The sequence below is a fragment of the Tupaia chinensis genome, unplaced genomic scaffold, assembly GCF_000334495.1.
Source record: "Tupaia chinensis unplaced genomic scaffold, TupChi_1.0 Scaffold000039_1, whole genome shotgun sequence".
Lineage (NCBI taxonomy): Eukaryota > Metazoa > Chordata > Mammalia > Scandentia > Tupaiidae > Tupaia > Tupaia belangeri.
In genome coordinates, this window is record NW_006159494.1 from 445,546 (window position 1) to 463,758 (window position 18,213).

The 18,213-nt window shown below is 36.0% G+C and overlaps 1 protein-coding gene across 1 annotated transcript in view; it reads right to left on the reverse strand.

The window, feature by feature from the left end:
* The window catches only part of TLL1 (tolloid like 1), a 242,887-nt gene that overhangs the window by 9,404 nt on the left and 215,270 nt on the right, over window positions 1-18,213 (reverse strand). Inside the window, exon 19 of the mRNA XM_006140658.3 lies at window positions 3,413-3,626. Coding sequence (XP_006140720.1) covers window positions 3,413-3,626 — 214 coding nt within the window. The remainder of the gene's footprint in view (window positions 1-3,412; window positions 3,627-18,213) is intronic.

Genomic DNA, 18,213 nt, shown 5'->3' on the forward strand with positions numbered 1-18,213 from the left:
AAAAAGTGGAAAAATTAAAAAAAAAAAAAAAAAAAAAAAAAAAAAAAAAACGACATGACAAGTGATGCCAAAAACTTTGACAAGAGTAACTGAGCAGGAGTTTGGAAGAAATTATTCTAATTCAACTTTTACTAACTTTTCGTGCTACTCAGTAACAATGTAAGGTTTTGGTTTCGAACTCCTCATTTGTATACACTTATTTATTATTGTTTTTAAGAAAATGATTGGCTTTATGGAGTTTACCTTTTGGTGGAGTGAAGTAGACAATATACAATAGAAATAAGTCAACTACTTAGTACACAATTATATTAAAATACACAGAAACAGAGAGCAGAACAGTGGTTACCAAATTTGGGGGCAAGAAGCAATAGGGAGAGGTCAATTAAAGAATATAAAGTTGTAGTTACGTAAAATTAAGAAATGAAAAATACATTTCAAAGAAAAGATTAAAATGAGTTATATTTAAAACACAACCAAAGCACACATGTATTTCCAGGTATAGCTTCAATCGGACAAGTTTTATTCAAGAACCTTTTTGGAAAGGACTAGATGAAATTTTGAAAAAGCAAAATATTTTCTAGTAAAGTTATGTCTCTAAATATTTATTTTTTATGGCTAAAGAACACTGATTCTCAAAACTTATTTTAAAATAAAAACGTATTATTTTCCCAATAATAGCCACATGTGATTTTTTTAGATTCATGTCAATATTTGAGAGACATTCATGGCATATAGGATTTAACAGAATGATTCCTCATTTTTAAGTGACAGAGTTGGCATACTGTCATTGGTGGAGCTCATGTGAGCATTTGAACAAATGTGAACTGAACAGATAATTAAAATGAGGTTGGTCAATTACATACTTAGAACAGATTTCGTCAAAACTTAAACAGGAAGTGTCTAATCTTTACTTATTGCTTTAAGTAATAATGATATAGTTTGGTATTGGTGTTCTTTGAATCCAAAAATTGCACATTGAGATACCACACCACAGTGGAAAGTACATTAGCTTTGGGAATGGTCAAAATTATGAGAAAATCCAGGCTTTGACACTATTTTTTTAAAGTTTTTGCAAATTAGTTAATCATTTAGACTTTCAATTACTTCATCTGCAAAATAAAGATGATTATTTCTATCTCACATATATGGAGTAACAGACCTAAAATCCGAAGTGCATTCTCTACCGCTGGTTCTCAATACGTGAGCTCTATCACAATATAATTAGATCCCACCAGTGGAATTTTAATCATGACAAATACTGCAAACACAGTGCACTGGCAGAAGTCATGTAACTGAGGGAGTTGTGGGGTTTTAACGTTGTTAATAGCCTTGGGATTATTACTTTGCAAATGAGGTAACTGAGATCCAAGTAAATTATTGTTTCTACATGTAGTCACACACTGAAACCTCCTGGGATCTCATTCTTCCCATCTATGAAGACAGAGACACTGTAAAGTTGTTTTTATAGAATTAAAAATGAAAAATTAATAGGTAGGTAATCAACACCGCATAACACTGTATCACCAGTTAATTCAAGAGTTTTTACAGGATATTTTCACACTAAATTGCTGGAACCTGTGATGGCTAGTGACAATGTTATGAACACCATGCTATCAGGAAAACACTGATGAAGGAAAAGATTCATTTTTCATACCCCTTCCACGTGTGCCAATGTATCAGAAAAATATTTAAAGAGTAAATGCCAAATGTGTAGAAAATTCTCTCGTTACTCTGACAATTCTTTGGTCCTGGAAAGACTTTTTTCAAAACATAATACTTACATTATATTTATACTACCCATGAGAAATAAATCATCTGGGGACCAGCAGTTAGCTTAATGGCTATGTCACTGAACTCCCATGTAGCCGACCATGGTTCAAGTCTCAGACCAGTGGCTTAAACTCACACTGGGTGCGTGTGCATACGTGCCCAAGATTCTGAGAGGAGAATGGAGGAGACGGGATTGTGGCGTGGCCATTTCCCCTGGGGGGCGTGGTGATTTCTCACTTTCTGTCTCTCTGTCTCTTTTTGTCTTTCTGGCAAGTGCATGCGCCTTATAGCAAAAACCTCTCCAAAGAAAGAAATCATCTGTAGTACTTATAAGAGTCCAACATTACTAGCATAAATCAGATCAATATCCTGACAATATCCACTATCTCACACAGTTCAATGTATATCTAATGCCCTTTATAAAACACATGAGTGGAGGGACCAGCAGTTAGCGGATTGGCTATGTCACTGGACTCCCATGTAGTTGACCACTGTTCGCATCCCGGATCCGGTGGCTTAAAACTCACGCTGGGCACGTGTGCGTGCGTGCCCAAGATCCTGAGAGGAGAATGGAAGAGAAGGAATTGCGGCGTGGCCTCTCCCCCGGGGGGTAATTTCTCGCTTTCTGTCTCTCTATCTCTCTCTTGTCTGTCTGGCGAGCGCATGCGCCCTATCGCAAAAACCTCTCCAAAAGAAAAAAAAAAAAAACACATGAGTGGAAAAAAAATTATACTGAACAATGGAATGGTTAAAATTCTGACTTCTAAGACAAAGTGAAACAAAAAAAGAATAATCAGGCTATTATTACAAAATTTGAAAATATTTCATGGAGAAATTTATATACGCTTTTATACCAAAATAAATTTATTTCTCTTAGAAGTGTAACAATTGTTTATGAATTAGCATGGCCACTGGGTGTCACTATAAGATAACTAACTTTAGCAAGTATTTACAATTAATTTATTTTTTTAACTGAATGAAAAAAGGGATATTCTCTAAAATTGTATAGAACATATCAATTAATTGGCTGCAAGTTATAAATAATTTTGTTCTACATTTTTGCCTAAAATTTCTATTTTTTTCCTAGATTAAATTTTGTTTTTTTAAAAACTTCCAGGAAAGTTGAAATCTATAAAAATAAAATTGATGATTACAATTAGGGATAAGATCACATTGCATACTAAATTTTAAAAAGTGGAAAGTATGCTCTTTTAAAAAGAGAGATACATTCCAGATTTATTTACAAAAATATATCAATGCAAAAGCTAGCCAACTAGATAAGTTATTAGATGAAGCCTAAGTTTTTTGTATATAGTTACAGATAATTTTTGTTAAATATAATATACATAAGTCAAACTGCTAAAGTTAACACAAAATAGCAATATTTACAGATAATATTACTTGATTGCTGATCATGAATCAGATGAACACCTGGCTTTTCTAAAAGTTCAACAACTGCAGAAGATATTTAGATAAGAAGCTGTGTGGTTCTGCGAATATTTCACACCGCATTTCAGTGAGAATGCGTCTGCTATGCTTAAAAATTCATATACTATGCTGTTATTGAACCAAATGCGCACATTTACCAGAAGAGAACTTGGCTCTTAGCCAGAAAAGACAGGCATGACTCTAACTTGCTGACCTGTAGAATGCGTGGCTTGAAATCCCTTTCTCTGAACCGATGCATCAGAAATAAACCGGACAAACATTTTATTTCCAGTAGCCACAAGAGGATCTGGTATCTTGTTGCCACACAGTCGTCCAAGAATTGGCGATTTTTCTGTTTCTCCATCAAATACTTCTAGGTGATCATACGCACATTCTTGATGCTGCTCAATTTCAAACTCACTAAAAGCCTAGTTAAAAAGAAAAACAAAGAAAGTTAAAAAGAAAAATCACAAATCACTCCAAATGTTTTTTTTTTTTCTTTTGGGCAGAAATACATATCAATAATATAAATTTGGGGCACAGAAATTATTAATCCACAAAGCACGCTGTTGATAAGGGTGTGAAATCAATAGAATATGTAATCCCAAAAACAAAATTGAGAAGAATGTATTTGCTTTATGCGAAATTGTACTATTCCACTGTTATAATGAATCTTTCTATTGCAATTAAATCTATTCACAATTTAAATATTATAATAACAAAGAAGTATTTTATTCTGAATTTAATCCAGAGGATTCATCAGAAATTTTAAACAATTATGTTACAAGATTGATTTCCTTTTGGTCTTGATAAACTTAACTGTTGAACATTATCCTACCTGTGGAAACTTAAACTAAGAAGAAAACCCTATAGGGGAACCAGCAGTTAGCGTAATGGCTATGTCGCTGGACTCCCACATAGTCGACTGCGGTTCGCGTCCCGGACCCGGTGGCTTAAAACTCACGCCAGGCGAGTGTGCGTGTGTGCCCAAGATCCCGAGAGGAGAATGGAGGAGAAGGGATTGCGGCGTGACCATCCCCCCTGGGGGGTGATTTCTCGCTTTCTGTCTCTCTGTTTCTCTCTGTCTGTCTGGCGAGCACACGCGCCCTATAGTGAAAACCTCTCAAAAAAAAAAAAAAAGAAAACCTTATAAATTAATTACTGTTTTTACAAAATTTAAGTGTAATAACAGTTTATAGAATAACTAAAACAAAGGTAATTTTTACTACATTTCTTTATTTAGATTTTACAAGTGATATTATTATAAAACAGCATGATTTTAGGATGGACTATTTTTATTGATAATTTACTTTTCAGATAGATGATACACTTATTTGCTATTGTTTATATTAGAAATCATTCTAACTTACCTGTACAGTAATGTTTATGCATACATCTTAACAAATTTAAATTAAAATTCATTAAATGTGTAACACATTAAAGATCGCGAAGAAAAGTTTAAATGGGATGAAAAGAACATAACATGCCTAAACTCTTTTTTTAATAGAGATTTTTGCCAGAGACATAGAGAGAACAGGTGAGAAATCACACCCCAGGGGTGGCCATGACACAATCCCTTCTCTTCCATCCTCCTCCTGGGATTTTTAGGCACACACGTACATGCACCCCACATGAGTTTCAAGCTGCTGGGTCCTAGACTTGAACTCCAGTCTGAATTTGCCATATGGGAATTCAGCACCATAATCACTATGCCACTTCTTGGCCCACATTGCTTAAACGTTTAATACCTTTAGAAATCGCAGATTACTAACTATTGCCATTTAACACACCTTTCTTTTTCCAGATAATCATCATACATCGAATAAATTCACCCTTACTCCTTAAGTCTATAGGGCAAAGGAAAAAAGATTATAAGGAATAAAAACATTAAGAAATATAAAGTATGCTTCAAATTTCATTAATTTTATTGCAGTCCTGCAGCATAAAATATTTTCACATAAACTTTTATATACATATTTTCTTTGATATAATTTTGTAATCATAATTCTTAGTTTAACTGAAGACATACCAAAAAACCAAAACCTAAAAAACACTACTATTGCCGGTCCTCTTATCTATCCACACTAAACCTCACCACCTACTATCACTTCTAACTTTGGAGGAGTGAGGAAGAAATGAAAGAAGTAATTTATATTAACTAGGGAGTAAGAGAAAGGAATGAAGTGCCTCGAGAGAAGGAAAAAAAGGAACAGTGTTGACCTCTCTTATATCTCATTCCAATGCAGCTACTTAAAAAGGATAGATGACATGTTAAAACCAATACGCATTAGCCATTATTTGTTATAATCATTATGGTTTAAAAGGAATGCTCACTTCATCCAACCACAGACACCTGGATAGCGCAAAAAAGTAGACTGAACATAGCATGAGGAATCTCGTAGGAAACAAAAAGACAGAGTAGGGAAATATAATGACCAAATAAAAGTTAGCAGAGTTTATTTGTCCTGATGTACAAGATACAAAGCAGGTGATCACTGAAGGAGTTTGTCACTTAGTATCTACAGACCTGGATGTCTGGATAAACCTACCAATTCATTTACCTAACCACCTACCTCATGTTTTGCCAAACTCATTTGTATGTATGAAAATACTTTAGATGTGACTGACCCAAATTTTTCTTTCTTCCTTCCATTCTTCTTTCTTTTTGTTCCCTCCTTCTTTCTTTTTCTTCTCTTTCTCCCTTTCCTTTTTCTTTCTCCCTTTCTTCCTTTCTGCCTTTCTTTTTCTCTTTCTTATTTCTTTTTTCCTTTTTTTCTTTCTCTCTCTCCTTTCCTTCCCTGTCCCCTTTCTCTCATTTTCTCCCTTTCTCTTTTTCCTTTCCCTCCCTCCCTTTCTCTCTCTTTCTTTCTTTGACAGGGTCTTGCTGCCCTGATCTTGCTGCCTTGGCCTTCTTGGATTATAGCCACCACATCTGGCTCCTTCAGACAGGGCTTCACTACAGTGCCCAAGCTGGGCTCGAGCTCATAATACTCCTGCCTCAGCCTCTCAGAATCACCGCGGTTTCAGGTGCCAGCCACTGTACCTGGCCTTCAGGTTGGATCAGGAATCAAACACAGGTCTCTCCAGTGAACACAGCATGTTAGCAGTGCTCACTCCCATAACTGAGTCATGGTTTTCTGACTCTCATGAGATAATAGCTTTTATTACCATTGTGTACACATATACATTCTTAATATCACTTTGTAAATAGTGAGACACCACTATGAGAAAGCTGACTTAAGTTCTTGATTAAATATAAAAGTTTCTGAATTATATGAACAACATTATTGCAAGAGGAAAAACACATTTTCAAGCAAAAAAAAAAAACAATCTGGAAACCACAGCATGCCAAATAATTATCTTTTTGTATTGTAGTTTATAGGCATTTATACATAAATATAAAGATCAGGGAAACCTACCGTATAGAAAAAAATGTAAGAATGATGTGAGTAATTATGTTCTAATGTACATCTTGCAAGTAATTGCTAAAAATAGTAGGATCAGAATTTACAGACCACTCATGTTCAGTTCATTGACTGGTCCATTGAAGACGAAGTGAATTAGATAAATAAGTGACTATTTCACTCCCTAATGAAATGCAGGATGCCTGAAGTAATTCATACCACCTGTTTTACAACATGGCAGCACCACACAAAGTAGCATTGAGCTAGTGGGCCAAGGGATCACACTGACACCTGATCTGGAGCCAACAGGCAGTTCTGTTTTTGTTTTTGTTTTTACAAATTACTAATGGAATCAGATTGCGTCTTTAAGAGTCAATGGTTCTGGAGCTGACATATACTCAAGTGATGCAAACAACTTTCATTCATTAAAGTATTAATGAGTTTTCCTCTTGGAATTCATAGCAGCTTATTAGGGCAACTGCAAAGATTGGGTGGTCCTTTTCCAATAAGCAGCCTAATGAATAAGCTCTACCACACACAAAGTGATGATTAACGTGTGTGCAAAGATCCCCTGACCCGTATAGCATGGAGCTACCCATGTAGAAGAGAGCTTCATGTATATTAACTTTATCTCAATAAGAAAAATATTTCAAGGGCATAGAAAGGTATTAGAGGAGCTCTTAGAAATTAGAATGATTTTTAAAATATTTGTGGAGTTTATGCTGTTAAACTGTGATGGACAATTTATTTCTTCCTTCTATGACATGCTGAGCTATGAATCTGTATATCCAAATTATATAGAATACAAAAATGTCCAGCCAAAAGAAACCAATACTACAGAAATGTTCCTAGAAAGACAGTCAGAGTTCCCCCAGATTCTTCAAGTTTAAATGGAAACAAGATATCCAGCTAGGCTAAATGTTTGGAGTCCTGAGGAGCTCTGATTTCTGCTAAAATACTACTCTTTTTTTTGGGGGGGAGGGGATTAAATTTTTTAAGTACTTATGCTAAAACTTTATAGACATTCTGGTATTAAAAAAAATTTAACGCATACTCATTCCATGATTATATTTATATGACTTCAGGGCTACCAATCTAGGTTTTAGAAATACAAAACAAAACAAAACAAAACAAACAAACAAACAAAAAAATAACGAATAACCATGAGCCTAAGGAGAAGTCTTAATGGATTTCCCACAAGGCAAACCAATAGATTAAGGAATCCAATTCAGAGGAAATAAAACCAAACTGTCATTATAGGCTGTGGCAATAACTGTGTTTCTGGGACACTGAGCAAGCCTGATCTACCTGTCTGGCCACTGGCCAGGTTTCCATATGCTGCTTGTGGCCTCATAAGAACATCCGTAGAGGCCCTCTTATTGAAAATACAGGCAGTTGTGAAAAGACAGGCCATACAGAATAAGTATGTGTATTCACAAAGGATGAGATAATGAAATGATAGCACTAATACGTAAATACTAGGTTAACTATTTAAACTGTGAGAATTCAAGAGACTGATGCAATTTGAGCAGCTGGGATTTAAGCTTTAGGGCTCCCTAGTCCCAGGCATGTTTTACCTTTTCCTGTTTTCAGCAAGAATTGTCATTTAGTTTCCTGTAAGACATTTCAAGGATTAGAGGTCACTGGAAAAAATGTCAGAATGCAATACAAATCTCAGACTTTGACTCAAAAAGACCCTTTCTTTTCCATGGGTCTTCTATAACTGTGACCAAATATACATTTTATTTAGAGAGAGAGATTTTTGCTATCAGGCACATGTGCTCACTGGAGAGACAGAGGCATAAAGAAAACAAGAAATTGCCCCCTACATGCAATCTCTTCTCCTCCATTCTCCTCTTGGGAGTTTTAGCATGTATTCACAAACACCCGGCATGAGTTTGAAGCCACCAGGTCCAGGACTTGAACCGCGGTTGACTATATATGAGTCCAACGATGTACTTATTATGCCATCTGCTTGTCTCCCAAATATATTTTTTTGAGGATTTATAGTGGAGAATAATATAATATTAGGTGTTTGGGAGAGTCATGATGTATTTTTCTGTTTTGCCATGCAAAAATGTATGATGATCTACCTGACGGCCCAATAGTTGTAGATTTTTTTGGTTCCAAAGTACCTCATATATGAAGCTGTAAATTGCAACTGTATATAACTTAGAAAAACTCTAAGATGTAATAAATTAAAATGGTATAAGGACATTTATTTATTGCAGTATGCTCTAGTGTCAAGAACACTCTGTGCGTGTGTATGTGTGTGTTTAATTGCGAGAGGGTGTATGCACTTGCCAGAGAGCAGCAGACAGAGAGAGAGAGGGAAAGGTAGAGAAAATATGTAGAGAAAATGGGATGTGGTCATGCCACAATCCTTTCTCCTCCATTTTCTATCCTGTCAGGATGTTGGGCAAGCATGCACATGAGCTTGGCAGTCCCTGGAGGCTTGAGGGAGACTTAAAATGCAGTCAGCCATGGGGGAATCAAGCTCCTATAACCACCAGATAACAGGGCTAGGCCAAATATTTGCTTATTTTTTTGTTTTGTTATTTTTAATGACCATTTATATGAAAGAGGTACCAAAAATTTAATGATCAGTTGAGTTTCTCGAAACCATGAGAGGATGAGGCCAAGAATAATAAGGCCAAACACTTTACATACTTGTTCATTTAACATACACACAAAATCCGTGAGTAAGCATTACCTCCAATATCCAGATGATGGCTTTAAAAGAATAAGTATGTTTCTCAAGATGAGATGAATGTAGAAACCCTATGATCTAGACCTACGTCTCTGAGTTCAAAACATACATTTTTAATCCTTTCCTATTTCTCTGTTGTATTCTTGTTTTACAAGTATGATGGTTTTCCATTTAAATCTTTCTATTTGCAAATACACACGAGAATATGGACCTCTTTCCTATCTCTGATATAGGAGTCTCTAATAATTAAGATAAAATTATTGAGATTGAATGTCAAACTCTTAAAGAGTTATTATTGAGTCTCAGGAAAGTCATGATGCATTTTTGCATAGAAATACATGTCATGGGAACCAGCAGTTAGCGTAATGGCTATGTTGCTGGACTCCCATGTAGTCGACCGCAGTTTGCGTCCTGGACCCGGTGGCTTAAAACTCACGCCGGGCGTGTGTGCGTGCGTGCCCAAGATCCTGAGAGGAGAATGGAGGAGAAGGGATTGCGGCATGACCATCCCCTCTAGGGGGTGATTTCTCGCTTTCTGTCTCTACGTCTCTCTCTGTGTGTCTGGCGAGCGCATGCACCCTATAGCGAAAACCTCTCCAAAAAAAAAAAAAGAAATACATGTCATGACATTTCCAACCACCTAATAATTTGCCAAGTCACCTAAACTCTCTGGGATTCCTTCTATTTCCTACAAGTGTCATTTCTGATACCGACTTAAGATAATATTCATGATGACACTTTGAACCAACCATTAGGTACTATATATACATTATTTCTTAGCCCAAGTCAAGTTTTGTGTAATAAAAGGTGTGCCTAGTCAAGTTACACTTTATATTTGGGGAACACTTTTAAGAAATTTAGAATTTAAAATGTCAACATTAAGAAATTCAGAATTTAAAATGTTCGACATCTTGTCTTTTGAATTATATATGAGGAGATGCCTAGGATTTTTTTTTTTTTTTTTTGCCAAAGGGTATGTGTATTTGTTGAAGAGAGAGAAGGTGAAAAAGCACCGCCACCCCCACCCCATGGAGAATGGTCATGCCACAATCCCTTCTCCTTTATCTCTCTCTCCTTTCAGGACATGCGCATGCTTGCACTCAAACCACCTGGTCCAGGACTCAAACCACACAGTTGGATTTGTGTGATCCAGCCACGTTTTCCACCATGCCACTGGCTGGCCCAAGATAGTACCTATTCTAACAAATTTTAAAAGATGCTCCCAGGATCTGTGGACCCCGGCTTATATAAAAATAGCATTCCAGAGGCATTTATAAAGATCAAAGCATATATCAAAAAAACATGCAAAGAAACACAAACACATGTCCTCAAGAACGAAACACTCATTTCTACATAACTCTACTCCATAATTTTCATATCTCTTTTATAATTAGGAACTTATTTAGGAACAATTAATGTGTATAATTATTATGTAGTATAGGCATAATTTAAGTTGTTATGTTCAACTTTTTTTACGTTACTGGGCATTGTTTATTCTGGCACTTAAAAATGATCTTTAAGCACTTTCTGTTTGTACACTAGGCAGTTACTTTAACCTCAGAGCATTTTGGCTACATATTCTGAACTTCACCTAGACAAACTTTTTAGGAGAGGAAAAAGTAATAATTCATTAGTGTTATTTTTACTTCTCAGAATATATAGCTGTCTTACATATTTAAAAGGATGTGTGGAATTTTAAATGGCTACTTGTGGCCAGCCAGGTGGCATGGCATTTAAGGCAGCTGGACCCCACATGGCTGAGTGCATGGTTTGTGTCCCAGACCTGGTAGCTTGGAAAACACTCTGGACATGTATGTATGTGGCCAGAATCACAAAAGAAGAATGGGGGAGAAGGGACTGCAGCATAGCCACCTATCCCTCGAGTGCTTTCTCAGTTTCTTTTTCTTTTCCTTTCTTTCTTCCTTTCTTTTTCTCGTTCTTTCTTTCTCTTTCTTTCTTTCTTTTTCTCTTTTTATTCCTTCCTTCCTTCCTTCCTTCCTTCCTTCCTTCCTTCCTTCCTTCCTTCCTTCCTTTATTCCTTCCTCCCTACCTCTCTTTCTTTCTTCATCTCTCTTTCTCTCTCTCTCTCTCTCTCTGGTGAGCATATACACTCTACAGCAAAAACTAAAGCAAAAGAAAAAAGTAGCTACATATTTTTTGCTACTTCCCTCATTAAAATATGTTTTAATTGCCAGTGCAAGGTGAGGGGAGGGAATAAGCACCTTTCAATGAGGCACGGTCATGCTAGAATCCTTTTCCATTTTTCCATCCTGTTGGAATTTGGGGCATGCAAGCGCATGTGCCTGATCAGCATATTTTTCAAGCTGCAAGGGCTGAAACTCAGACAGTAGCCATCTACATTGGATCTGACTCCCTTAATCACTAGGCAGTGGGGTCTTATGAAAAATAAGTAGTAGCTCTAATTCTTCTCCCCACAAAATATTGGCTAGCCTTAGTAGTTAGCTTTATATATTTATATATATACATATATATACATATATATATATATATAGAGAGAGAGAGAGAGCACAAGTGAGCGCAAGAGAGTTAATAAGGGTCTTCTAAGGCTTCCATAGCTTCTTGGAAGACTCTTATAGGGGGCTCAGGACTGTCATGTAGAGTTGATTCCTCTGACCCCACCTGATGGAATGGTCATGTATGGGAACATTGGTTGCCTCAGATGAGTCAGCCTTCTAGCTCTCCCCAAGAAGATGACAGATACATAATTGAAGCCATCTTGACCCTCCAATCTGGACTGAATATCACTAACCAACCTTAATCAATGTCATGCATAGGGAAGAATTGCCATCAAAGCACCACTCAAATACTAATGGCATTCATCACTCACAAACCATGAGATATAACAGTAATGCTTATTTAAAATATATATTTTTAATTTATGATAAAACACATGTGTACCTGAGAGACAGAGAGAAACACCTTTGACAGGGTTCAGTCACTCTGTGATCCCTTTACTCCAGTCCTTTAACTCATCAGTATCCTGGGCATGAGCATGTCTTATGTGTTTTCAGGTGAACCAGGCCAGGGTCTCAAATTGCCACTGGCATATGGCTTCCAGCTCTACAGTCTAAAAATACTTATTTTAAGTCATGAAGTTTTGAGCTAAGTTATTATGCAACAATAGATAACTAGAATACTGTATAAAATAGAATAATTATGTTAAAATTCCAAAAGTTTTAAATTTATGTAAATCTATAATAAACTATCCTTTGACAGCTCAATTCTCATATTATCGTACAGTAAAATACACTAGATATGGATAATTACTTTGTGAATACACCTATTACAAACACTATCCGCAAATAGCTCCTTCCTTATAGAGAGCATTAAACAATCTAAATAAGATTTTGGGATTATAATCTCATAAATAAACGATATTAACCAAAATAATTATTATAAAGAAAAGTAAAGCTCTCAAAATTTACAAACTAATTTTTAAATACAGTCTAGTAAATTTTCTTCAGTGACAATTTCCTTTTCCTTGTTTCTATCTGATTAAGGTGGAATATTTATAACTATTTCCTTTCTCTGATTCCAAAGCCAGACAAGGACACTAGAAAACAAAACAAAACAAATCAAACAAACAAACTATAGGCCACTATTCCTGATGAACATAGATATAAAAATCCACAACAAAAAACTAGGAAGTAGAATTCAATAGTACATTTAAAAAGTCAGTCACCATAATCAAGTGAAATTTATACTAGGGAATTTAAGAATGTTTATATATATACATATGTGTGTGTGTGTGTGTGTGTGTGTGTGTGTGTATGTATATATATTTACGATATATCACATTGATATGAAACAAAACCATACGATCTTTTCAAATAGATGCAGAAAAAGCATTTAACAAAATTCAATATCCCTTAGTGTTAAAAACTCCCAACAAATTAGGCAAGAAAGGAATATACCTCAGTGCAATAAAGGCTGTCTATGATGGGTCCATAGCTAACATCATACTCAACATAGAAAAGCTGAAAGCTTATCCCCTGTGATCCAGAACAAGATAAGAATGCCCATTCTCACCACTTCAACTTAATACTGAAGGTCCTCGTCACAGTAATTAATTACACAACAGAAAGAACAAAAAGGCATTCAAATCATAAAGAATGAAGTTATATTGTCCATGTTTGTAGAAGACATAATCTTATATATAGAAAACCATAAATACTCTTCCAAAATGTCTTTTAACTAATAAATTCAGTAAAGCTACAGGATATAAAAGTCAACATGTAAAAATCAATATCACTTCCATATATTAACAGCAAACACTATGCAAAATAAATCAAGAAAACAATCCAATTAAAATAGCTACCAAAAATTTTATGATTAAATTTAACAAAGGTGGTGAAAAATCTCTATGTCAAAAATTATAAAATACTGTTTAAAAAAATTAAGACAAAAATAAGTGGAAAGATAACCCTTGTTCTTGGGTTAGAAAAATTAATACAGATTGAGTAACCCTTATTCAAAATGTTTGTGAGAAAAAGTGTTTCAGGTTTTTGTATTTCTTCAGATTTTAGAATATCTGCATACACATAATGAGATACTCTGCACATGAGACTGACATTTAAACATACAATTTATTTATGTTCCATAGCTTACACACATAGCCTAAAGGTAGTTTTTTTATATGTTTGTATTGCAGGGATTTAATTCCAACTCATTACATGAAGACAGACGTGAAATTTTCAACTTTTGATGTCACTGTGGCTCTAAAAAGTTTTAAGTTCTGAAACACTTCAAATTTTGGATTTTGAATTAGAGATGTTATGCTCTTACTGTAGTGTAACATGCCTATAACGTACAAAGAAATGAACAGATTCAATATCAAAATACCAAAGACATTCTTCACAAAAATAGAAAACAACCCTAAAATTATAATGGAACTACAAAGACTCTAGTCAATAAATCTTAAGCAAAAAAGTAAAAACAACAAAGTTGGAGGCTCACATAATCTGACTTCAAAATATATTGCAAAGCCAGAGTAGTCAAAAACAAAAATAAAAACAAAACAAACAAACAAAACATGGCATTGGCATAAAAGCATACCCACAGATCAACGGAAAAGAATAGACAGCTAGAAATAAATCTGTACATCTACAGCCAACTGATTTGGCAAAGGTGCCAAGAAGACACAATGGGGAAAGACAACCTCTTCAATAATTAGTATTGTTAAAATTTAATAGTCACATGTAATCAATTCTTTAATTTTTCTAACCACATATTTCACCTCAAAATGAATTAAAAATCTAAATGTAAGACTTAAGACTAAGGAGTTTCTAGAAGAAAATGGGAAAAGCTCAATGATATTGGTCTAGGCAATGACTTTGGATGTGACCCCAAAAGCACAGGCAATGAAAGTAAAGATATACAAATGAGATTACATCAAACTAAAAAGCTTCTTTACAACAAAGGAAACAAACAACAAAGCGAAGAGACAACCTACAGAATGGAATAGTTTTTTTTTTTGAGAGGTTTTTGCTATAGGACGCGTGCGCTCGCCAGAAAGACAGAGAGAGACAAAGAGATGGAGAGACAGAAGGTGAGAAATCACCCCCCAAGGGGGATGGCCACGCTGCAATCCCTTCTCCTCCATTCTTATCTTGGGATCCTGGGCACACACGCACACATGCCTGGCGTGAGTTTAAGCCCCCGGGTCCAGAACTCAAACCGTGGTCGACTACATGGGAGTCCAGCAACATAGCCATTATACTAACTGTTGGTCCCTGGAATAAAATGTTTTAAAACTACTTTTGATGAGAGCTTAATATCCAAAATATATAAAGAACTCAAAGTCAATAGCAAGAAAACAAATAACCCTAGTAAAAATGGGAAATATACCTGAACAGACATCTCTACAAAAAAGATATACAAAATGGTCAACAGATAAAAGAAAAAATACCCAACATTACTAATCTTCAGAGAAATGCAAATTAAAATCACTATGAAATATCACCTCAGGGAACCAGCAGTTAGTTTAATGGCTATGTCGCTGGACTCCCACGTAGTTGAACACGGTTCACGTCCCGGACCCGGTGACTTGAAACTCATGCCAGGCGCGTGTGCATGCGTACCCAGGATCCCGAGAGGAGAATGGAGGAGAAGGGATTGCGGCGTGACCATCCCCCCTGGGGGGTGATTTCTCACTTTCTGTCTCTATGTCTCTCTCTGGCTGTCTGGTGAGTGCACACGCCCTATAGCGAAAATCTCTCAAAAAAAAATATATATATATATCACCTCACACCCATTAGGATGGCTAAAATAGAAAAGATAAGAGTTGTTGGCAGGAATGTAGACAAAGGAAGTGTACCTGCACTGTTGATAAGAGTATAAATTAGTACAGCCATTGTACTAATTTATTAATGTATAAATGTTCCTCTAAAAGTTAAAAGTAGAACTCCCATATGATACAACAGTCCTATTACAGGGTGTATATCCAAAAGAAATAAAATCTTTATGTCAAAGAGATATCAGCACTGTCAAGTTTATTGAGGCATTATTTTCAACAGCCAAGATGTGGAATCAACCCAAGTATCCATCAGTGGCTGAACTGAATCAGAAAATGGAGTGTATATACTCTAATGGAAAACTATTTGGGCATTAAAAAACAAAAGCAAGGGAATTTTATTCTTTATGATAGCATGGATGAAACTGGAATGCATTATATTAAGTGAAATAAGTCAAGCCCATAAATACTGCTCAATTTCACTCACATGCAGAAACTAAAAGCATTAATCTTACACAAGTAGAGAGTAGAATGGTAGTTATCAGGAGCTGAGGTGTTGGTAGGGGGTGGGGGAGAGAATAGTTAAGAGATAAAAAATTTTAGTTATATAGGAGGAATAGGTTGAATAACTATGTTGTACAACATAGTGTTGGTGAGTATAGTTAATAATAAATTGTATTTGTGAGAAATGCTAAAAGAGTGGGTATGAATTTTTTTTTTCTTTTTTTGAGAGGTTTTTGCTATAGGGCGTGTGCGCTTGCCAGACAGACAGAGAGAGACAGAGAGATAGAAAGTGAGAAATCACCCACCAGAGGGGATGGCCATGCCGCAATCCCTTCTCCTCCGTTCTCCTCTCGGGATCTTGGGCACGCACACACACGCACCCAGCGTGAGTTTAAGCCACCTGGTCTGGGACTCGAACCACGGTAAACTTCATGGGAGTCCAGTGACATTGCCATTACGCCAACTGCTGGTCCCGGTATGAAATGTTTTCACCACAAAAATCATTATATTATGAAGTTATATGTAAACATGATTAATTAGCTAGACTTAGTCTTTCCATGGGTATATATAGTTCAAAACATATTTGTATACAGTACCTACATAAAATTTTATATATCAATTTAAAAAATAAACTAAGAAAGAGATATTTCCTTATTTTTTCACTCAGCCTAAGGAAAGAGGAGTAGAGTGGTAAAATTTATGAGTTTGGGCTGACAGGTGGCATGGGGGTTAGGGGTGCTGGATTCCCACTTGTCCAACCACAGTTCATGTCCCAGACCTGGCGGTTTCCTTTCTCACTTTCCCTCTCTCTCTCACACTCTGTCCTTCTTTGGTCAAATTAAAATAAACAAACAAAGTTAAATAAAATAAATCTTTAAAAAAATGAGTTGTAAAGGAGAACAGCTCTTCTTCAAGAACCAGCTGTATGGCTCCTGCAATCCAGCCATTTTGGGAGAAATGGAGGAATGAAGATGTCCCACTGATAATTCAGCCTCCAGTATAGAAAACTCGCGTGGTAGATAGACTCCTCTCCGGCCTCCTCTCTCTGTATCTGTCTTTGTCTCTCTCTACCTCTGCCTCTGTCTCTGACGCCTCTCTCTCTTTTTTAATTTTTGCTTTTTAGAATTTTGTTTAAGGCATCTTTCTGGGCCTGTTGGCCTCGCCTAGCCCTTTATCTTGTCAATAATTGTCTCTCCCACTCCCCACCCAGGAGAGGCTGAAAGGAACAGAACAGCCCTTCTTCAAGAACCAGCTCCATGGCTCCTGCGATCTAGCCATGTCTAGCGCGCCACGTGGTTTTCTAATTTTTGGGTTTTTTTGAAATTTTTTTGAATATTAATTTTTCTCTTTTTTTTTAGTTTTATTTAAAAGTTTTTCTCTTCATTTTTTCTTTTTTTGTTGTTGTTTGGTTTGTTTTTTGTTTTTTTTTTTTTTTGTTTTCTCGCTCTCTGTTTCCTTTTCTACACACTCCTCGACCCTCAGATTGAACTTCCAAGTTTGGGACGAAATTGACCATCCACAAGATGACTAGAAATCGCTGCAGGACCACAAGAAATATGGGGAAGCAGGAAAACACCTCTCCTCCAAGGGAAAAGGATAACTCCTCTTCATCTGCACACAGTTCAATGGAAGTCATGGAAATGTCTGATAAAGAATTCAGAACATTCATAATGGCAAAGCTTACAGAGATGGAAGAGAAGAGAGACAAGGGACTACTGAAGAGGAAGGAGAAAGGAGTTGAGGAGTTCCAGGAGGTGAGGAAATTCATGCAAGATCTAAAAGAGGAATTTCACGTATTACAAAAGAATCTGATGGAACTGTTAGAGATAAAGGCTATAATACAAGAAGTCAAAATTTCCCTTCAAAGTATTAAAAGCAGACTAGATCATACAGAAAATAGAATCTTAGATGTAGAAGAGAAAATTGCTGGCCTAGAAAAGTCCAACACGAAGACTGAGAAAATGGCCCAAAAATTTGAGAATAATATATGAGAAATAGTAGATACAATTAAACCTCCGAACATCCAGAAAATAGGCATCCCAGAAGGCAAAGAAACTCATAAGGGCATTGATAATCTATTCTATGAAATCCTGCAAGAAAACTTTCCAAACCTGGAGAGGCACTCAAAGATCCATTCCCAAGAA